This window comes from Callorhinchus milii, unplaced genomic scaffold (genome assembly GCF_018977255.1).
Source record: "Callorhinchus milii isolate IMCB2004 unplaced genomic scaffold, IMCB_Cmil_1.0 Scaffold14, whole genome shotgun sequence".
Taxonomy (NCBI): domain Eukaryota; kingdom Metazoa; phylum Chordata; class Chondrichthyes; order Chimaeriformes; family Callorhinchidae; genus Callorhinchus; species Callorhinchus milii.
In genome coordinates, this window is record NW_024704755.1 from 13,986,292 (window position 1) to 14,009,360 (window position 23,069).

The 23,069-nt window shown below is 43.5% G+C and overlaps 2 protein-coding genes across 8 annotated transcripts; one reads left to right on the plus strand and one right to left on the minus strand.

The window, feature by feature from the left end:
- Window positions 1-2,797: 2,797 nt before the first annotated feature.
- On the minus strand, window positions 2,798-7,009 carry fbxl8 (F-box and leucine-rich repeat protein 8). 3 transcript variants are annotated; one of them, XM_042340454.1, is made up of 3 exons: window positions 6,989-7,009; window positions 4,496-4,659; window positions 2,798-3,977 (listed from the first exon to the last, which is right to left on the minus strand). In XM_042340454.1, exons 2-3 carry the CDS (start codon window positions 4,630-4,632, stop codon window positions 2,987-2,989), a joined length of 1,128 nt encoding a protein of 375 aa, XP_042196388.1. In that variant the 5' UTR covers window positions 4,633-4,659; window positions 6,989-7,009; the 3' UTR covers window positions 2,798-2,986. The 3 variants fall into 3 exon arrangements, with proteins under 3 accessions (XP_042196388.1, XP_007902884.2, XP_007902883.2); XM_007904693.2 differs by lacking the exon at window positions 6,989-7,009 and adding an exon at window positions 6,632-6,754; XM_007904692.2 differs by lacking the exon at window positions 6,989-7,009 and adding an exon at window positions 5,515-5,544.
- A 127-nt stretch (window positions 7,010-7,136) lies between these two features.
- On the plus strand, window positions 7,137-21,233 carry tradd (tnfrsf1a-associated via death domain). 5 transcript variants are annotated; one of them, XM_042340455.1, is made up of 5 exons: window positions 7,137-7,193; window positions 16,214-16,358; window positions 18,031-18,299; window positions 18,623-18,854; window positions 20,322-21,233. In XM_042340455.1, exons 2-5 carry the CDS (start codon window positions 16,223-16,225, stop codon window positions 20,615-20,617), a joined length of 933 nt encoding a protein of 310 aa, XP_042196389.1. In that variant the 5' UTR covers window positions 7,137-7,193; window positions 16,214-16,222; the 3' UTR covers window positions 20,618-21,233. The 5 variants fall into 5 exon arrangements, with proteins under 5 accessions (XP_042196389.1, XP_042196390.1, XP_042196391.1 ...); XM_042340456.1 differs by lacking the exon at window positions 7,137-7,193 and adding an exon at window positions 14,817-14,877; XM_042340457.1 differs by lacking the exon at window positions 7,137-7,193 and adding an exon at window positions 14,839-14,894.
- The last annotated feature ends 1,836 nt before the right edge of the window (window positions 21,234-23,069 follow it).

The window sequence follows — 23,069 nt, forward strand, 5'->3', positions numbered from 1 at the left end:
GAAGGCCAATGGCGTAGTCAAAATGAAAGGCCTCAAGTTGGTCTTTAAAGATGGGGTAGAAGGGAGTGACGGAGGGAAGTGAGGCAGGCAGGTGAGGCAGATGGACTCTGGAATGGAGTTATGGTGGGCAACTCAACATGTTGACTATGTGATTGGATATGAAACAAATCTTTCAATCAGATGGCTGGACTTTGAGAAAGGTTTAGTCCAATGCCGAGAGGGATCCTGGGCTCTTTTTGAGATTCCCATTCCACCAACAGAGAGAGAGATGAAGACCAGCTCAATCTCCATGATACATACTTAGTTTGTACTTTGGCTGAATCAGTGTTCCTCAATTCAGTTAAACATACACTGCTTCCAGTGTCTATTATATTAACCATGCATGTTCCACCAAGAACAGCAACATGTTGCTACAGTATTGTACTTATGTGTACAACTTTTGATTGAATATAATGATTGAAGTACAGCAGTTGTAAGGATTGTTGGTTGGAAGCACCCATGGACCATAGTAGTGAAAACTGCCATAAGAATATAGGCGAATATAGGCAAATAAGGATTGAGAAACACCATCTTATCCCACAATTATAGGTTCTTGGCTTATTGCACCTTAAACTGCTATGTTGATCAAATATCTTGTTTATTCTATTTAACTCCAAGCCTAAGAAAGGCCTTTATCACCTGAGGAAGTGAAAAGGTGAATCGTTTTTGCCTGAATTTTTTTTATACATCAAAGTATTTCGGTCCTCATGGTGTTAACAGCTGCGTGGGGCAGATTTGGATAGGAACCAACAAACATGACATCATGGCTTTGGATTGTAGCAAGGAGTGTAGCAAATGCACTTCTCTGATGTGCAGTTTCCCCTTTATGGAAGCTATTGCAAACAGAAGGAGAAAAGAACTAAAGCTCGTCAGCATTTATCCTCCTCCCCCCACCCCCTAAAATAATGTTGTCACTGCAGGGCGGCCTCAGCTACCCCAACCTGTAGAGAATGATTTCCAACACTGAGAATGGTTCAGTTAGGAGATTAATATCTCGGCAAATATTAATCCAAAAGTCCCGTCACTGCCAGATCTCCTTTCACATTACACTGCAACTAGCACTACTCGCTTTCTTAAACTGTTGCTTCTCACATTTTTATGTTTATATTCAATAGACGATAGGCAGAATTCAGTACTTCTATCTTCATAACCAAAGTGACGTTACCTTGATCTTCTTTACGTAGATGCTTAGATGCTGTTAAAATGGTCAGTATGGAGTCGTGTAGTTTATCCCCTGCTCAGAAATTGAACCCAGGTCCTCCTGCTTGCGAGGGCAAGTTTCCTTACTCCACACACCTGTTTACCTACCAGTAAGTAGGAACCCAGTTGTTAAGTCGATTGGCAGATCGCTTTCCAGAGGTAATAATCCCTTCAAAGAAAAATAATAATTTTTCACTCAATCCGCGACTGTTTGTGGAACACTGCTGTGTGCAGTGGGCTGCTGCATTTTGCCTGCAAAATATAGTCAATTCACTCTACCCTATATTCTGTGAAGTACTTTGAAATGTCTCGACGACGTGATCAGGTGCTATATCAAATGCAAGGATTATTATTATATATTGTTTGCGGATCTCTTAGTGTGAATCCCACCTTTTACTCAGTTAAATGTGTCAATCCTAAATCAATAAAAGACAGTTCAGTGCCCCCCAGTGGGGAATCTTTTAATAGCAAAGCTACAAACAATGGACTCGTGGTACAGTACTGTGTACAATATCTCCAAATATCTGGAAACCAAGTGAAAGAATAAGTGTTTCAAACTGTCTAGGTAAATCCTTCAGCAGCGTTATGTACCCAAAAACATTGCGAACAATGTTTGTATGCTAAATCCCAGTAGATATTTTTTATGCAGTTGTTCCGAAACAGTTTCAACTGTAAGATGTATATAATAAACACAAGATAACTAGAACGATAAAATCAGAGATTTCTATGGTGAGTGGGAAGAACACGTTGTGGAGGGTGACACTGATTTTTATGATATGCCATAATATTTTGCTTGTATACATTCTGCAATGGGTAAATATTTTATGTACATACATGATTCTGCAAGTTGCTAAAATATCTCTGAACTATTGGACAAGTCATCAGCCATACAGGGTGGTCCAACTTTTTGGCTGCTGAGGGCCAGATGCCCTATTTGAGAAATGTCCACGGGCCATATAAGTAATACTGAGTTTCCCTTCCAGAAACATGACAACAAATTATATTTGTGTAGTGGCTTTCACGTCGGGAGTACGTCCCAAGGCACTGGATAGTCAGGGATTCGGACCCGAACAGGGAATTAGGATCAAGGGTGGTGGAGGGCAGGGAGGGTAGGGGCAGGAGGGTAGCTGAATGCGCGGTTGAAAAGGAGGGTCTTGACATGTGTTTTGAAGGAGGCAAGGAAGGGAGCAAGACAAAGGGTTTATGGGATGGAGTTCTAACAGGTGGGGGCAGAGAAGCTGCAGGTCCAACCGTCGATGGTGGAGCTGGGCCAGCCGGGGTACATGGGGCAGGCCAGAATCTGCTGAGTGGAGGGAGCGGACATGTTGGTATCCGGTCAGCAGGTCACAAGAGGTAGGAAGGAGCAAAGCCATGGAGGGGCTTGAAGGCGAGGATGAGGATTTTGAACTCAATCCTATGGGGGATGGGGAGCCAGTGGAGTCGGATGAGGGGGATGGGGTCACGGAGCCTGGCGCAGGAGGACACAAGCTATAGAGATCTGGATGATCTATAGCTTGTGAAGGGAAGAGTTGTGAAGGCCGACAAGCAGGGAGTTGGCATAACATAACATTTACAGGTTATGGAGGGAGCGGATGGGCCAGATGAAATGGCGAGTAGAGGATGCGGCTTTGGGCTACCAGCCGGACCACCCTGATTTTATACCAGTATGGAACACAATGAGGACAGAGCTGTATGTGCCAGAAGTTACTGTGACTAGTGCAGCTTGGCCTGAGCTTTGTTCCACAACTTATTTTAGAATTGCTGGAAGCCAGGGATGTGGTTCTCTGGATGTTTTCAACGTGTATTGGCGCAACCTAGGACAATGGAGGGGGAAAGCATTCAGAACCTCTGCAGATACCATGCAGTAGCAGTGGATCTCCTCCAAGCACAGGCAGCAACATGCCAGGTCCAACAAAGCCCTGTCCAAATCATCAGAGGAAGTTGTCTGCAAGACCAGCTTTTTCAAAGTGCTGCAGTAATTCTGAGAGATAAAATTGACCTGTTGGACCATATTTGTGTATGTGTTTAGCTGTATATTCACGATCGGTATTCCTGGCTGCAGGATATGGGGAACTTTCTTAACAGGAACTGAACTATCTAGCTCAATGTCCACTGCGAGAGATGGATGTCTCTTTGCCACAGCTTTCCACATCTCAGAAGAGATAGTTGGAATATATTTGTCCATGCGTTCACAGTACAGCTGGAGGAGTTTGAGCGGTGAGCGTTCAATCCTTAATAATTCAGTGAAGACAGCTTCAGTCAGACTGGCATGGAACAATCCCAAAGTAGACAGTTTTGGGCAAAGCTTCAGTGCTTCTATGATGGTTCCTGCAGTCACTTTACACACAAATGTCCGATTATTAATGAACAGGCTCTCCAGATGTGGGCATCTATTGGTAAGAGTTTGAACTATGCAGTCATCCAAGGTGAATGGCATTCCCCGGAAGTCAACGTGGCGGAGTTGCAAACAAGTATTCTGTCGTGTTCGTGCTTTCAATAAACTCCCAATGCTTTGCAAAAGGTCTTGGCCAGAATAGAAGTAAGGGTTTTCTCCAGTACAAATGATGGAGAGGCTTAACAGCTCTATCTGAGAGTTGGCCATGTTGTTCAGAACCTTTATGACATTCTTCCGATTTACTTCTGAAGATTGGTTGCAAAGGATCTTAAGGTATTTTATTTTTCGTTGGAACTGGCATGATGCACAGATGTTGTAGTCATCTTCGTTTCCGGAGTTACAACTGTTCCGAAGACAAATGGAGCTGTTAGAATCAAAATATCTCAGAAACAAGAGAGAATCGAGAAGAGAGAATAGTGGCTGGATTTGGTTCACAAAATGATTGTATCAATATAAACCAGAAGGAAATTGTGTCTCAATAAGAATTCATACCACGTATCTGTTTTTCATGTACAGCAATGTTGTTTAAGGGCGAGGATTAGTCTAGTTCATTGTATGAACAATACTTTCAGATAAAGCAAAGACAGGACGCTCTGGTTCAGAGGTTGATGGGCAATTTCATGATAAACAACAGGAAGTAATTCCTTAAACAGAGGGTAATTAACAAGTTATGGGGGGGGGGGGGGGGGGGGTCTGCTGGCAGCCAAAAGGTTACACTCACTTTAGAACAATTTTAGGCTGCAAATGGGAAGACAGTAGGGCTACATGAAATACATGATATATAGTAATTGCAAGTTGATGATATTGTGTGCAGTGCCTCCTAAATACACAAGGGAAACGGTGACAAAATGTAATACTTGCCTGATCTCTGTGTAGTGCCATACAGCAGGAAAAGAGACAGCCTCTGCCCATCGTCTACAGACCTGAGAAGCGATGTGCCTCTCTCTCAGAGACAGATATGAAAATATTAAAGCCAGAATCTCCTCAGGGATCTTCATTAATTCGCCTTATACATTATCCGTGCACTGAAATGCAAACAAGAGTTTCAGTGTGTCTGCAGTGTCTCTAAAATGTTTCATTGGAGATGCAATCAAGCAGAGCTGTGCCTAAATTTCTAGATTTGATCAATTACATGAAATCAATATCACATTGGAATTATGGATGGGTTGAGATTTTGTTTGTGCTGGTTTGAATTATAAGTGTTCTGCACTGTGAGGTGGGAAGCTGTGGATATTTAGTTTGGTGAAACAAAGATGTGCGTTAGATCTGGGAGTTTTATGTTTGTTCTTCCTTTTGCATTAAACTCTGAAAGATTATTAATTGTATTAGATTCTTTATAAGAACATTGTTTGGATTCAATTTGAGTTAAATTGCAGTTTGGGGCCAATGTGGGCTTGTCTTGAGGATGGAGTCTGATGGTACTGGAGGCATTGAGGATATCGATGAAGGAGATTACTATATACCTCAGTGAAAAGGCAGGAAGACTGATTTAACGTAATTTACAAAGTAGACTGATCTCTCAGTGCTTTCATTTATATTGTGCACTAAATGAGCTAATGCACGGATATCTTCACTGTGGGAGTGCAATATTAGTTAATAATTCAACATGAAATCTCCACTCCTGATACAAGTACTGTATCTGGTTCGGACGCACGGCTGAACATGCAACCCAACACATGTGAGCAGCAAAATGATTAATTAAATACAGTATAACATAAGCATGGAACTAAAGGATATACAAAAGCAGTAACTGAAGAACTGTTGGTTGGCAGGGATTAGTGAAAGAACAGTTAAAGTGATAGGATTCAGACAGGTTTTGAAAGTGTCTGAAATTTCAGCTACCAATGATAAAAATAACAATGCTGCATTTGATATAGTACCTTTCACACCAGTAGGGTATCTCAAAGTGCTTCACAGGATTTCACTGAAAATGTAGTGACTGTATATTTTGCAGGCAATTTGCACACAGTAATGTTCCACAAAGTCATGAAATGAATGTCAATTGTATCGGGGCGGGGGGGGGGGGGGGTGTTTTGGCCAAGACATTGGGAGAAACTTCCTTTTCTTTTTTGAATAGTACCCATGGGATATTCATGTGACCTCAGTTTTAACGTCTTATCCCGTCGACAACGCAGCATATCCCTAGGACACTGGAGGGTCAACACGGACTGGATGAGCTTGAATCCACAACCTTCTGACTTCAGAGACGTTAGACACGAGTGCTACCAACTGAGCCGGGCTGACACAAATGGTCAGGCAAAGGGGAGGGGTTGGGGGTAAGAAGAGGCTCGAGCTGGCGGAGCGACAAGGCAGACAGTGGGGCGCAGAAAATGTTATTCGTTGGGAGAACAAATCAGATAGATTTCTGCTAGAAAAATAATATCTTGGGGGGTGCAGTATCGTGTGTAGTTTTGGGACAGGACATGTCAAGCGACGACTGGGATGGTTGGTGGAAGGTGACCTCGATGGATTTTGGTCTGGTTTCTGCGAGCGCATACCCCCGTGTTCTTATGAGCAGCGACAACAACAGCAGCAGCAACAGCAGCAACAACAACAACAACAGCAGCAAAACAGCGCCTTTCACGTCGGGAGGACCATCAGCGTTCCCGAGCCGAGGATGAAGGGCCGGGCGCGAGCCATCGCAGGGGGCGGGGACGGGCGGGGCAGAGGCGCGGAGGCACTTGAAGACACATTAAAAAAAANGGAGGATCTTAACAACAACAACAGCAGCAACAACACAATAAACCGCCGAAGGGGTCGTGGACCCGAAACGTCGACTCGCTTTCCTTTCTCCGTGTGTCCCGGGAAGCGCTTTGCGGCGTCTCGACGACGCGATCAGGCGCGGTGTGTGCATCAAACGCCAGGATTATTATTATGGTTTACGACTGTCATAATATTATTATTAATAATAATAATAATAATAAAGGCGGTGGAGCCGACGGAGAGGGTGAAGGGCCACACAGGAAACAGGTGGGTGGCAGAGCCCGGGTGACTCACACTGGTTTGAAGCAGTCGGGGTGAGGGGTGGAGGGGGGGGGGGGGTGGAGGCCGGGCCCGGGCCCGGGTTGGCGGAGTTCGGTTTGAACTCCTCGCGGCTCTCTTACAGAGACCGGAGTTCTGAGGGAAAGTGAGGAGGAGCGGCGGCGGCGGCGGCGGCGGCGGCGGCTCGACCCGAGCTGAGGGCCTCGGCTCCTCTTAAAGCGGGTACGCTCCCCACACCACCACCCACCCTCCTCGCCTGGGACCACACCGAGAGCCACGCGGGACTTTCGATACCAGGACTCGCACTGCGCGATCTCGTACGCGTACCCACGCGCGCGGACACGGTAAACATTGGGTGGATCTTCTGCTTACTGTTTTTTTAAAAAAAGAACCCGCCCCCCACACTACGGTTCCCCCCCCCCTGTTCTCTCCCCCTCCCCTCCCCTCCTCCCCACCACTGCAGCATTCCAGGCGGATGCTCGGACGGTACCGCTTTAAGTGGGAGCTGCATCGCGCAGGCGCGGAAGTTCAGGAGGGAGGAGGGCGCGAGGGAACCGCCAGCGAGAGTCTCCGGCAGGTAAACGGCAGTGAGCCCCGAGCCCCGCGCGAGGGGTGGGGAGGGGAGGGGGTCACAGCTCAGCGCTCGCTAACTCCACCGGTTTGAACAACAACTTCACTTCCCCGGGGAGTTTGACTGAGCCGCTGAGAGGTGGGCAGGGATTGGGAGCCGAGTGGCGAGACGCACAGAGCACAAGTTAGGTTTCCTGTCTCCGGGCGGTTTCCCAACCACCAACCGTCACTTTCCAACCGTCGCAGCTCCGCCACGTGACAACAAACAGGCGGCTCCTGGTCAGTTGCGGCCAGATTTGGGGCGGCTTCACGCCCAATTGGGCGTTTTTTTAAAAAAAAAAATTTGTACTGGAGTGATTGTGGGCGAGTGCCTCATTTTTTTTACATTCAACCTGCAAACCGTCTCCCCCCCCCCCTCCTCCCCCCCCCCCCCCCACACACACACACCATTGAAGACCCTTTTCTTACACTGTTTCAAAAGCACCAACACCAAAGGGGCCACTCTGCTCCCCCATGTTGGAGACGACGGCATAATATCGGGCTCCGTTTTGGGCTACTTGGTGTAAATATTGGGCTACTTGGTGGGCTTTGGGCATTCGCCTGGGATGGAGAACCTCTTGATGGGCTGAGGGAAGGTCTCAGCCACCAAGCGAGGAGGGGGGGAGGGAGGGGGTGACGAGGCGCAGTTGAAGAAGTGAGGCGTTTTAGGTGGGATTTGAAGAGAGAGAAAGGGCAAGACAGGGAGGGAGCCCCAGAGGCTGGGGCTCAGCTGCTCAAGACTCGGCCACCAACGATGGGGCAGAAGGGACAGGTAACGCAGGGCAGGCCTGAACTTGTTGAGCGGAGTGGGGGCGACCAGAAGGGTTGGGCTGGAGATCGCAGAGGGCTGCTTAGGGTACGAAGCAATTCCTAGAAGAGCCTGAAGACCTCGGAATCGAACCGCTGGGAGTCGGCAGAGGCCGTCTCAAGGATTGTGGTGATAGGAATGCAGAGTTTTGTACAGTAAGCAACAGCAAGATTACGTTTGCATAGCGCCTTTCACGTCGGGAGGGCGTCTCAAGGCGCTGGACAGGGCACAGCTTTTCAGACCTGGTCGGGGGGGGGGGGTCAAGGGGGTGACCAATAGCATGGTCGACGAGGAGGGTTTTGAGGCGGGACTGGAACAACAACAACAATTCCATTTTTAGAGCGCCTTTCACGTCGGGAGGACGTCCCAAGGCGCTGAAGGAGGCTAAGGAGGGGGCGAGGCGGAGTAATTAGGGGATAGAGTTCCAGAGGTTGGGGGCAGAGTGGCTGAAGGCTCTCCCGTGAATGGTGGGGCGGGTGGGTCGGGTTGTGGAGCAGGCCAGAGCCGGCTGAATGGAGGGAGCGGGCGGGTTGGTAGGGGGTTAGGAAGTCACAGAGATAGGGTGGGGCGAGACCATTGAGTGCTCACATAACATAAATTGCATCAGTCAGGAACCTTAACATTTAATATGATTTACTCAAAGTATGAGTTACAGGCAAACTTCCTTAAATCGTATAAAATGTAATTTAAAAAAAACTAACAATAATCCCTGGATTTGATATAGAGTCTTATCACCTCGTTGAGATGTCTCAAAGCACTTCACAGAATATATTGTAAAGTGGTTTGACTGTACTTTGTGGGCGAAACGCGACATCCAATTGCTCACAGCAGTGTGAAAGGCGCTACATAAATGCAACTTGTTGCCCACAAACAGTCATGGATTGAGCGATCAATTTTTTTTNGAGACATTATTACCCCTCAGAAAGTGATCTATCAACTAACAATCGGGTTCCTTCTTACTAGGTAAAACAATGGCAGGTGGAGTAAGAAAGTTTGCCTAAGGTTTTGCTCCGCCCGGGAATTGAACCCGGGTCCTATCTCTTGCGAGGCGAGCGCGCTAACCACAAGGCTACGGGATTCAGAGAGGCAAGCTGCTGGCAAGGAAATAAATAACAAAGATTTCTAATACAATGCACTAATAATAATGCACTAATGCCCTTGTTTTAGACTGAGCGTTTGTATTCCTCCCACTCTGGCTTGGTGATATCCCCTTATTTCATTATTCTACAGTTAGGCAGTTACAAATTTTCTAAAAGGAATTTTTTGAAGTGGAGTGGATTCCATGCCATCATATCCTGTTGGTGAAGAAGTGCAACCTACTTGCACATATACTATTTTTCCCAGGCAGCATGTGATTCGTTGATAACTGCAGTAGTTGTACTCTTGCCTGTCTCTGAAGCTACCCGGAGTGCAGTTGATGCAGCCAGGGTTTAGATTAGGAGAGGTGAGGATACTTCTGGGTGTTAAAGTTATCCCACTTTGATGATGCAGCTCTTTAAAAATAAAACTAAATGTTTACATTAAAAGAAAATCGGACCCCCCTCCCCTCTTATGTACTTTGTTCAAATAGGCCAAGCCAGTCATCTTTTCAGTTTAATGTTAGCTGAGCATTAATGTACACAGATGGTGAGTATGTATACTTACAATACCAGATAGTTTTGAAAATTACTCATTTCTGAGGCATTGAGCATCCAACCATGTTGTGTGGTCCTTCATCATGATATATTTCTTGAAATGATTGAAGTTGAGCTGAAGAGATTTGGAGTTGGATAGTAGGCTTGACTGCCAGGTAGAAAGATGGTTCAGTTGATTCTTTTCTATAGCCCATTGGGATTGCAGAAAAAGAGAGAAAAATTAACTGCTGAACTCAACCAGGCTGCCCGGGAGCTTCTAGCTTATCAGTAGCTCTTGATTCCTGCTGTTGATTGTTATCCAATGAAGAATTATTTTGCCAGAAAGTGGTCCGAGAAAGTTTATGTGTTCCTACCCAGTCAGTCCACAGTGAGTCACTCCATGGTATTACAAGAAGGCTGTTGGAACTTGTTTTGCTTACTTTGCTGCTACCATTCAGAGAATAATGAATAACTGGGTGTGATTCACAGGATTGAATCTGATTGAGGTTAAATGATGGTTTATATACATAAAATGGATCCCCTCGACTGTATTCCAGACTAGGATCTGATTGAGAGGTTTGGATATAGAATAATGGATTCCCAGGAGTGTATTATAGTTTGGAAACTAATCAACAGCTTCTGATAGTTTGTATGTAGAATAATAGATCTGGAAATCTCTAATGCAATGCGCTACTTGAATGTCCTTTTCAAAGTCATTTATTTCCTGGTTTTAAGGTAGTAAAGAGATGAGTGTATTGAAGCTCCTTCTGATCTTTCTCCCCAACCTTGGGAGAAAGCAGTGTGCTTTCTCACCACAGTTTGGTTGGGATTGGGAATTGATCTTGTGGGGAATTGCCATGATGCCACTCCAGTTCTTTGTCCTTTTCCTTCTTTCCCCTACTGATGTGCCTCTCTATAGTGTATGATTGCTGACAAAAACTGAAGAACTTTTAGTTTAGCTTGATGTAGGGAATTACATTTTACCATTTAATTTATGCGCAATGGAGACTGTTTCCTTTCTGTCTAACATCAGCAAAAGGAAAATATGAGGAAGTTTAACACACTGACGCAATCAATTAATTTATATTTCAAATATGAATTTAATATTAAATTTAGACCTCAACGGAGAACAATACAAATTTGGGAAATTGCTTTCATTTCCTTCCTTATAGACAAGCCGTGTGAGAGACTGGCTTAGGTGGTACTACCTCTGAGTCAGAAGATTGTTGGTTCAGACCTATTTGGGGACTTTGAACTTATTTAGTCTAGGCTAATGCAGTGCTGGTGGGATGCTACATTGTTGGAGATGCTTTGGATGAAACATTAAGCTGAAGTTCAGGTGTCTCTTCAGGTGGACATTGAAGATCTGACAAAGGGTCGTGGACTCACTTTCCTTTCTCTATAGATGCTGCCTGACCTGCTGAGTTTTCCCAGCTCTCTTTTTTTTGAAGATCCCGTGATGTTTGTTCTGCTGTCCTGGCCAACTTCCCCCCAAATAAAATTGATCATTCATTTCATGGTTGTTTGTGGGACACTGTTATGTGAAAGTTGGCAGGAATGTTTGCATACAAAATACAAAAATCACAACACTTTACAATATATCCTGCAAAGTGCTTTGACTTGAAAGAAACTGTAGGAAAAGCAACCCTTATAACTGCCCAGAAGAGAAATTAATAATAATGTAAAATATGCATGCACGGTTCAATTGAAAATTGTGTCTCACTTTATTATTGGCAGCAATAATGTACAATATAAATGCAACTTGTTGTTGTTTAAAAGGTGCAAGTAGAAAAATTCCACTCTGGAAAGAATTGCTCTGCTTTTCCCCTGGTCTATTCATTGGCCGAATTTGTAATGTGCTCAGGACAAATTGCATTGATACCCTGGTAGTGAAATATTAAACCGATTGCCAGATAGATATCACATATGAAATACGATTCACAATTGCACAGTTGATGGGCAGTAATATCTAGTGAATGGCATTGCCAACTGTGCAATTGCCACTTTATACAGTTAAATAAATATTACTTTCTTAATGAGGCTGTAACACATATTGAGATTGCAGCTCCTGTTGCTGTTGAAGCTAAGATCGTAAGCAACGTATAAAAGAGAATTGAGTAAATATTTGAAGATAATTTTTAAAAAAATACTGAGGAAGGGAAGAGTAGGTAATTAAGGATTAGAGTAGATGGGTCCAGCAGAGGAGTAAGCAACAGCATAGGCTCTTATTGTTTGCAGTAAATTCTATGATTCTATCTATTCTTAGTAGGGATGAGGAGCAGAGGCTGAATTGTCACTCTTTTAAGGAGATGCAAGTGCAGGATGACGTTTAAAGAGAGCTGTGCCTGTTGGTTGTACTCCTCACTTTATGCCAGCAAGTGATGCTGTGGCTCTGTGTAAAGGCACTTGAGCAATAATTAATTGTTGATTCTTTTATGCCTGAAAATAGCTCATGTGCCCCATGTAAGTCACAGGTCCATTATTTTAATAATGTTTGAATATAATTGTTAGAAATGTTCTCACCTGAAGTCAATTTTATGGGTTGTGTGCCTTCTTTAATGAGGGAACCTGTTGGTGATGTAGAAGCTCAGTTGAACCGCCTTATTGCGAAAAGACTCAAAAATGTTTTTTTTAAAACCCTGATGGGGTTTTAAACAAATACATCTTGCTTTACACATCATCCTTACTATGATTTTAAACTCAATTGTAAAGACACTTGCACAGTGCAATAGTGCACAGTGTAATGAAGGCTGCGACTTTCCTGGGCAAATTTCAAGGCGTATTAATCTCCTGATGGGAACAATGCTCCATCTGCAGCATTAAAATTGCTGCTGTAATTCAATTTTTTTAAGAAAATGCACATTGCCACAGATCGGAGACTCACTCTGGCTCAGGTCCCTGATAAATGGGGCCTTTGGTATATTTCAGTGGATGATAGAAAAAAATGGAATATTTGCAGCCTTGCAGCTGATGCAGTGTTGTTGTTGGGTGGTTCTTTGTGTCACACCAGACAAGCAATAAACAAGGGATCAACCAGAATATCTCTCTAAAAATTGTTTTACTGTTTGGTGAGATGGGGACAATGTTAAAAGCCAAGATTCTCTTTAGCTGTGTGGGCTGGTCCCTTTTCCCAGACAGTGTGGGTGTGAATTGTGAGGGGGTGGTGGGAGGCAGAGAGGCAATGGCAACAGGTTAGAGTCTTGATGTTGCATCTGAGCTGGAGATCACATATAAAATGGCTGAATGTACTGTGATTGAGGTTTTGGTACTATAAATATATTAATATATATATTTAAAAAATCCCATCACAGCCTCCTTGCTCACCAAGTGGGTAACACATCTCTCAGTGCTGGACATTATTACAACAACAACAACAATAACATCTTGGATTTATATAGCGCCCTCCACGCCGGACAGCGTCTCAGAGCGCTTTACAGTAACGAATCTTGGGAATGAACCAGGGGGAGAGGGAGGAAGGTGACCAAAGGCGCGGTCGAAAAGAAAGGTCTTCAGCAGAGACCTGAAAATGGGAAGGGAGGGAGCGAGACGAAGGGAGTGAGGAAGGCAGTTCCAGAGCCTTGGGCATAGTGGCTGACGGCATGGCCGCCGAGGGTGGAGCGGAGGACTTGGGGGACGCGGAGGAGGCCAGACCCGGAAGAACAAAGACAACGGGTACTGTTTTGAGGAGAGAGGACGTCAGAGAGGTAGGGGGGTGCAGAGGAGTGCAGGGACTTGAATACAGGGACTGTTTGTGGGACATTGCTGTGCGCAATTGGCTGCCGCGTTCGCCCACAAATATACAGTCAATTCACTTTACAGTCTATTCTGTGAAGCGCTTTGGGACGTCCTCCCGACGTGAAAAGCGCTATATCAAATGCAAGGATTATTATTATTATTATTATTATAATATTATTATTATTATTACAAGGATGAGGATCTTGGAATCGATCCTCTCTGGGTTAGGCAGCCAGTGCAGTCTGGCAAGGACTGGGGTGATTGGGGAGCGGAGTTTCGTGCGGGTGAGAATGTGGGCGGCAGAGTTTTGAATGATTTGGATTTTATGGATGGTAGTGGATGGGAGACTGGCGAGGAGGGCGTTGGAGTAGTCCAGCCGAGAGGTGACAAAGCCATGGACCAGGGTTTCAGCGGCTTTTGGGGAGAGATATTGGCGGAGACGGGCGATGCGTCGGAGGTGGCAGAAGACGGTGCTGGTGAGGGACCGGATGTGGGGGAGGAAGGATAATTCGGGGTCAAACCTGACGTCCAGGTTGCGTACGGGTTCGGCGAGTTTTAGGGGGAGGTCGGGTAGGTGGAGGAGGTGAGAGCCATGAGATTTTAGACGTTGACGAGAGCCAAAGATTATGGCTTCCGTCTTGTCAACGTTCAGCTGATTACTGTTCGCAGGACTCTGTCCTGAGTCAGTTGGATAGCAATTTGGGCGATACACGGTTATTGTCAAGGCTCACCGGTTAATGATGGTTACTGGGGGAAGGTTCTATAGGATGCCCAATACCAGTATAAGGAAAAAAAATCAAAATACCTTCAATAAAATTAGTGAAGAATAATAATAATCCTTGCATTTGATATAGCGCCTTATCATATCTTCGAGATGTCTCAAAGTACTTCACAGATTATACTGTAAAGTGAATTGACTATTTTGTGGGCAAATCGCAGCAGCCAATTGCACACAGCAGTGTCCCACAAACAGTCATGGATTGAGTGACCAAATTATTTTTAATTATTTTGAAGGAATTATTACCCCTGGAAAAGCGATCCGCCAATCGACTAACAAACGGGTTCCTACTTACTGCAAGGTAAACAGGCATGTGGAGTAAGGAAACTTGCCCAACATTTTGCCTGCCGGGAAACAAACCCAGGTCCTCTTAGTTTGCAAAGCGAGTGCTCTAACCACTAAGCTACAGGGCTCTATAGAATAACAATTCCCTGCAAAAAGAGCAGAATGTTTGAGTACTATGGGCCGAGTGGTTAGTGCGATCTGCCCATAGAGAGTTCCACATCTCAAATGGACTATCAGAACAGGCACTGAGCGGAGACTAGGTGATTACCCACCAGAAGTCGCATTAGTGAATGCGTCACCGTTAGCTGATATTGCACACTTCCTCAGCAGTTTGTTGTAGACCAATTGTATTGGCAACCCCATCTGACCTGTGAGGATTGGAGATAAGTCCCTTAAAGGAGGCTGGGGACTAACTAGAGAAAGCTTTTAAAAGGTACAGGAAGAATTAAGGTAAATAATTTTTTTAAGAACATGTCCAAACATTTACAATCGAGAGGGGAATAGTGATTTACAAGCAGCTTGTTAAGACCAGTGCTCCATTTGAAAACTGAAAGGAGGGCTGACTGCCTGAGGCGCCATGAGGAAGCTCATTCTCTTTGGTTACCGGATGAACGCATTGCAGGAAGGGCCTGTAATAACATCAGGGATGAGGAAGCTATGGAGCTTTGAGACAGACTGATTGAGCCAATCAATTTTACTACAGTATTTGCCAAGCTTTTTTTCAAGTTCACTCAAAGTTATGTACAGTTTGATAAAGAAGTTGCCTTCTGCTCCCTGAGTTTCTCTGGAACAATGGACCGCAGGAGGATTAAAAGGCTTGACTGCAGGTTCTCAGTTACAATTTTTTGTAAGTGTGGATTTATCTTTCAATGAATTATATACAATTTGGCAAAGTGGTAAAATTCATACCTGTGGGGTGGGGAGTGTTAAAACATCATTGCATTTGGTATAGTGCTTTTCACGATAAGAGGACTAACATTCAGAATGTTGAGGAACACCACCTATTGAAAGAATGCTTTAATGAGAATTTGGCTCTGAATCTAACTGGATGATGCAGACATGGGGGTGATTAAAAAAGAAAAAGTTTTCCACCCCCTAGAGCTAGAATATCTACTACTCGAAAAGACAAAATACACACAAATGGGTGTGGGCGACATTTTGGCAATAGCAGATATTGCAGTGGAAATGGTTGCTTTTTTAAGTTTCCTATCAAAACCACTTAGATTTCTTTGCACTAGTCATATTAATCATCCTCTAACTCACAATGCTATGCACTTATCCTCCATTACTCCTGAATTTACTGCTGCATTGAATCGCGAGAAATGATGTCCTGACATTTCACGTGCATTGAATTGCAGAAAACATAGTCTTAAAAAAATAGCAATCTTGTTTATATTTTCCTGTTATAAACCACCAATGGATTGCTGCATCAGCTTATAATAGACCATGTAGAATTTATTGAATAATAATAGTAATCCTTGTATTTGATATAGCGCCTTATCACGTCTTCGAGATGTCTCAAAGCACTTCATAGAATATATTGTAAAGTGAATTGACTGTATTTTGTGGGTGAATGTGCTAGCGGCAGAACTTACTCATTTCACCAGTCTTTTTATTGTTATCTTGGTTGACTGTCCTGATATAGAAAAAAAACATCAACACTTGTCTCTCTATAACACACGAAAGCCTCTTGCCAATATTTGATTTTGATTTTGTCTGCTGTTGCTCATATTGATACAAGGCAGTGTTCTTGTTTTGCTTGTTTGCAGGTGCTAAGCATGGACTCAGTGGCTCCATCCTGGGTGGGCAGTGCGTTTCTCTTCATCAAATCAGATGATGTGGACCTGTCCTCTCTCTTCCAAAATGAAAAGACGCAGCTCAAGGTTTACAAAGCTTTGAAAATTGCCCTTGCAGGTATGTTCCAACTCGGTTTCTCTCGCTATAAGATGCTCTCAGTTTATTCCGGCATTGTATGTTTGACTATGAAGGTCCAAGTTCCCCCCTCCAAGGCTGTCGATGGTGTATAATCTGAATATTTTCATTTATTATCAATATATCAACATTTAAATACTGAATAATGGTTTTACATCAGTAAGAAACATGTACACAGCCCTGGATGGAAGTTAAAGAACATTATGTTTATGATAGACGCTCAATTCTTACAGCAATGAATGGACGTCTTTGCAGCCCAAACATCAACAACTTACATTTTTACAGTGCTTTTCATCTAAATAAATTGATTCAAAGTACTTCACAGAATGCAATTAATTAGAAATTAAGTGATTGTTACAATGTAGGCAAATTTGACATCTAATTAACAGCATGTCCGCTTGACTCAGTATCCTCTCGCCTCTGAAATTGATTGAATCTCAGGGACTAACACTCAGTTTATGGGTTCAAATCCCATATCGGGACTTGAACTCACATGGTCCAAGCTGACACTCCAACGTAGTGCTGCATTGTCAAAGGTGCTATCCTTCAGAAGAGACATTAAACCGAGGTCCCGTCTGCCTGTTTAAAGATCCCATTGCGCTATTCAAAAAGAGACAGAGTTCCTCCTGGTGTCCTGGTCAACAATCCCCCAAATAAAATAGGTAATTTATTTCATGGCTGTTTTTGGGTCAATGCTGGGCACAATTGGGCTACCGCGTTTGCCTGATTTCTGTGATGCGCTTTGAGACGTCCTTCCAAAATGATAAAACGCTATACCAAATGCAAGGATTATTGTATTATAATTATTATTATTACTTTGAGCCAGTGAAATCTTACAAGTGACAATCAGTAGACAACTCATAAGAAATTTTGGGATGAACTTGAATCAAGGGGGAATATAAGCCAGGGGAACTGAGAGGAAAGCTCCAATTTTCTTTGAGGAAGCAGTAGCCCTCACAATATTGAGATATTTATTGAAACTTTTAAAATCCTATTGAGAAGATACACCTGGTTGAACACTGATCAGCAACTACTGCATTTTTTTAAAAAAAGTCCTAATTTATCCTTGTTTTAAAGAAAAATGTCACATTTCCTCTTCCAATCTGCATTGTCTTTTACATTTATCTTTGTTGAAATCCATTAGCTATTCCTAAACCCATCATTTAACTTGTCAGGGAGTCCACCTTTGATCCAAATCAGCTGAAGCCTGATGTAGAGCTGGTGTCCATCCAAGTACAGTGAGCTTTCAGATCAAGATCAGGTCGGCTGAATCACTTCCCATAGTCTTGATTTGCTGCAAGCTATTTTCAGAATAAGCCAAGCTTTAATCATCTGTTAAAGAGCTACTGTTGCTTCTTTCAACCCCTCCCCCAGAACATCAAAACACAGGGCATTGCAAAGCAGTTTCAATAAGTGTCAATATCTTTGTTAGAAACCCATCAGCTTGCTATGTGGTTTCTATTTTTAGGTTTAAATTTCTAAAATGCACAGGCTTTCTTTTTATTCTTAACACAATGAATCCACTTTGCTTCCAGGAGCGGTTTTACAGGCTAGCATGACTGGTTTAAGACTCAAAATGTTCATCTTGATCAGATATTTGCATCATGCTGTGCAAATGAAGAGCGGTTGGTGTCATTTCTTCTCCATTTTACAGACGCTACGGGAAGCGGGGGAGGCTGTGAAATCTTGAAAGTTTACGAAAGTACCTTTGGAATGCAGCTGAAGTTTACTAAGGAAGACAGGTGTCTGAAGTTCCTGCACAGCTATAAAAATAAAGCTCTGCAGCAGGCTCTGCAGAGTCATTTTGAAAAGCTGTCCATACCTATGACAACCTTCAGCACAGAGCTCAAAGCTGGCACAATGAAGCTGGATGAATTCCTGGACCAAGAGGAGATTTGCATAAGACATATAAAAGAGAACATGGTATGTAAGATGGGGGAAGAGGGGCGAGTCTTAACTGGAGGAAAAGAGCAACATTCCCTTTGATCATCAGAGTTCTATTTGCAAAGATTGGGGAAGTCTGTTTACTGAAAAGATGCTAATGAATGTAATTTGTTTTGTAAGGAACAGTATCCACGTTCCAGCATTCTGTGTCACTGCCAAGGAGTATACAGGATTCAGTATCCTGAGTGCCTACAAAGTACTGTGAACTTAATGTTACTAAGCTGGCTTGCCTGGTTTCTGTTCTGACCAGATTTACTCACACTTTGAATCATTTCAGGATCAGTTTTCTTTATCGTTTTCAGCCGAACCACCTCCGAGATGATAAAATCAGCGAACTGGAGGAGGATCTCAAGCGTCTTGTACTCTGCAATACAAGCTACTCGAGTATTGCAGCGCAACATAGTGTCGTACCGGCAGAAACACCTTCACCAATGTCTCCATCATGTTTGTCTTCATCTTCATCCTCTCCCAGTCAAGGAAATGGAAGTCCGTTGTGCTTGCCAAATCACTTTGAATTTCATGATACTTTATTTGGTGAGTGAGTGGCCACTGACTGGGTTTTGGTGCTTCTTTGGTGTATTTGAATATTAGTGTCTAGGATCGTTCCGTACTTGAATATCAGTGGTCTGAATGTTGATGTACTTGAATATTAGTGGACTGGATGTTTGTCCTTGAATGTTGAGCATGCTGGTCTGTATTTTTGTAGTGCTAACGAGAAAGCAGAACTTCCCTTATTCTTGAGAGCCATTTGGCACAGCGTGTGGAAATGCTGATGTGTGCTGCAGCAGGGAGTTTCCCATTTGAACTCTCGCTGATCCGCATGCAATTAATTCCCCATCTAAGCCAGTTCTCAATGGCACGAGGGAAAGTCAGTCCATGCTGTTTCTGTGGGGTATTCAGACCAGCTTGAATGGAATTGGCAGGAACCTGGGAAAAGTTTATCCACCTGCTGTATTGATCTGGGAACGCCTGAATCATACTGGGAACCTGGACAGAATGAGAGCAGCAACATTACAATGGGGGTGAGAGAGAAGCTTGTAGCCCTTCCATGTGAATATTAACATGTCATCTAATGGAAGCCAATTCTAGGGCATTGCTGTACAGCTGCCACCGGAAGTTGAGATTATTGGAGTCGCGGGTGTATTTGAGGTGACATTATATACAGACTAATCTGATTTTTCATTTTAAAAAACTCAAGGTCTGGGATTTGTAAGAAGGGGGAAGATTAATAATAATCCTTGCATTTGATAAAGCACTTTTCACGTCTTCTAGACGTCTCAAAGCTCTTCACAGAATATGCTGTAAAGTGAATTGACCGTATATTAGTGGACGAAACGCGGCAGCCAATTGCGACAGCAGTGTCCCACAAACAGTCGTGGTTTGAAAATGACCAACTTATTATTGTTTTTTGGATTTTGGAGGGATTATTATTAGGCGTGTGGAGTAACGAAACTTGCCCAAGGTTTCGCCCTGCCTGGAATTTAACCCAGTTGTCTCGCTTGCAAGGTGAGTGCTCTACCCACTGAGCTACAGGACTCCACAGGGAATCAGCCAGGGAAGGCTGAATGGTGACTTCACTATTTAGTAAGTGGGGAAGATTGATAAAGAGGTTTTGCATTGAGTTACATAAACTGAAATGAAGGAAACAGACCATTGGTCCAAACTAGTCTGTGTTTGTGTTTATGCTCCACACAAGCCTCGTTCTGTATCTCTCTATTACCTTCTCCCTCATGAATGAAGTGGAAACAGCCTATCATTGTCCATATTAATCAAATCTTAAAACACCTCCATCAGATCTCGACCTCAACATCTCAACTCTGGACAGAAAAACTGCAACCTGTCCGGTCTTTCTTGATGGCTGTATCCATTCATCCCTGGTAACATCTTTGTAAATCTCAATGCTGTGCTTTCTCCAATGCTCAAATATCCTTCCAGTAATATGGCAACCAGAACTGTACACAGTACAGTTTATAGTTAACTTTTCATTGCTTTTCCCCTCAGAGGACCATGTGCTGAATCACAATGATCATTGCTCATTTGCCAAATACGTGGGCAGGAACTGGAAGCAGGTCGGTCGCTCTTTACAAGCAAACTGCCGAGGTCTCCGGTACTCTGCCATTGACAACATAGCCTATGAATTTGAGCGGGAAGGATTGTATGAGCAGGCGTATCAGATGCTGCTCAAGTTCATTCAGTGCGAAGGGAAGAAAGCTTTCATGAGCCGGCTAATCGCAGCTTTGGAGGAGAATGAACTTATTGGAATTGCAGAGAAATTACTGAACATCTCAAATGATTAAGTGGGAGACGAGTGCATATAAGAAAAGGAACTACTATATTTTATACTATGATGAGAAGCTGAAAGGTGTCTGGGAGCATATGAAATGTATATTATCTGCCCTTGCGAAAGTGAATTATTCTGTCTGAGCAATTGCCTTTTTAATTGTCTTTTTACGGTTTGACTGGAGTAAGTTGAGGGGAGTTGACTTCCTTCTGTATGTTTAAACTCTTCAAAGCCATTTATATTCTGAATAATAACTTTACCCTGTTGTCATATAACTTTATATGGTAATGTTTTCATGTCAGTTATGCATCAATTTTTCCTTTAATGATTTGCAGTCCAAGATGTGCAGATCATGCTGTGTTAGTACAAGTACTGTATCTCTTAAACCCCACAAATGCCATCTCTTCAGAATCTTTACCTCTTCATTGTTCCAACTGCAGATTTGTTGGGACACATTAGCAGTTATTCTGAGAATCCATTTGCTTGTGTAATTTATGGGTGTCTGTAGTTCACATTTGTTGCTCTATGTAGTACTGCTGTGAATTGTTTTAAAACATTTTTAAGAAAGTATTTTAAAATTAACACAATAACTACAAATTACATTTCTATAGCTCCTTTCATGGAGTTTCTGGAGGACACCCAAGGTGCTGGACAGTCAGGGATTTGTAACCCAGCTGGGGTTGGGATCAGGATTGGTGGAGGGTAGGGCTTTTATTTTTTCGTTTTCTTTTCTTCAACCATGCCCTCGGCCACCCCCCCTTCCCTTCCCTGACCCCAGCTCAGGTCTGAAATGATGTACTCTGTCCAGCGCCTTGGGACGTCCTCCCGACGTGAAAGGCGCTATACAAATGTTGTTGTTGTTGTTGTTGAAAGGTGACCGAAAGTGCAGTTGAAGAAGAGTCTTGAGACGAGTCTTGAAGGAGCAAGGGTGGGTTCGAGACAAAGGGACTGAGGGATGGAGTTCCAAAGGTGGGGACTGAAGGTCCGACCTCTGATGGAGCGGCAAGCTAGGTGGAGGACATGGAGAAGGCTGGTGCTCGCTGAGCGGAAGGAGTGGACAGGTCTCTGGAGTTATAGACGTGAAAGGGCAACGACCAAATCCATTACAGGAGTTAACTCAACTCTGACCTAATGTGTTTTTTTTAAATGCTCTAATCTGTAAGAGTTTTTTTGAGATTGGGGACTGGTAATTTCAGTTTAATCAGAAATTACATTGACTACACAGCCCTCCCATTATGAGGTCAAAACATTTGGGAGTATGCAACTTCCAATTATTGAATAAGGTAGTGTTTAAGAAAGGCAGGGAAATTGGGTGACCGACCACCAATGAGGAATGAACCAGGTGGCTTCTGATCTGGTCAATATGCGTTGGAGACTCTGAAACGAAGGTATTCTACCTCGTGGAACTTTTTGACCTGTGCTCTGCATAGAATGGTAATACTCCTAGTTTACTGATTTCTTTCCCAGGATTCTACAGACAAATGCTGACATCTAGTTTATTGCTCTGTTGTCAAAAGAGCTGGAGCGACAAAGTTTCTTTTTGAATGAGTGATGGAAATTTAACCTGCATCTTGGATGGACAATCTACAGGAGAATCAACACTGAAGAGTGTGATACTGATGTGCTTTTTCATGCATTCATGCTATCCATGGTGGGAGGATAGATTTGCTTTCATGCTACTTTTTAACTGCTTCACAGTCCCATTGCATCCTCCCGAGGGATTTGAAAAGAAAATAGCCAATTTTTATGTATTTCCTTATACTTATTCTTTTCGTCTTTTCATCTGGGGAGTATGTGGTCAGGGACCTGTGAGCCATGCTGAGATTCAGCCTGTGACATCAAATGGATAATGTTGCCAAATTGTCTGTAGTATTGACAGATGATTCAGCTACAATACGTGCTTCCGTTTCAAATAAATTAGTCTAAAACTGGTAGCCTTCAACCACTTAGATTTGGTATCCCTGGTGCAAAGAGAATGATACACATCAGGACCATTGGGTTGTACTGTTGTCACCTGGTAGCTTATTGCCTGTATGCATATCCTGCAAATAAAAAGTGACGAAGCCCAAAGGAACTGACAGCAGAGGGAAAGTGCAGAGAACAAGAACGTGGACGGCAGATGGTACAAATTTTAACTGATTAACAGAGTTACAACAATAATATTTGCAACAGTTAGCATAGTAAACGGGACAGTGAACTGAGAATAATAATCCTTGCATTTGATATAGCACCTTATCACGTCTTCGAGACGTCTCAAAGCGCTTCGCAGAATATACTGTAAAGTGAATTGACGTATATATTGTAGGCGAAATGCGGCAGCCAATTGCACAGAGCAGCGTCCTACAAACAGTCGTGGATTGGGGACTTTTTTTTGAAGGGATGAAAGAAAGCTGTTCTGATACTCAGCTGGTAAAGGAATTGAGCAATGTAGTAGAATTTTCCATTCAAACCAGGAGGTACCTTAGGTT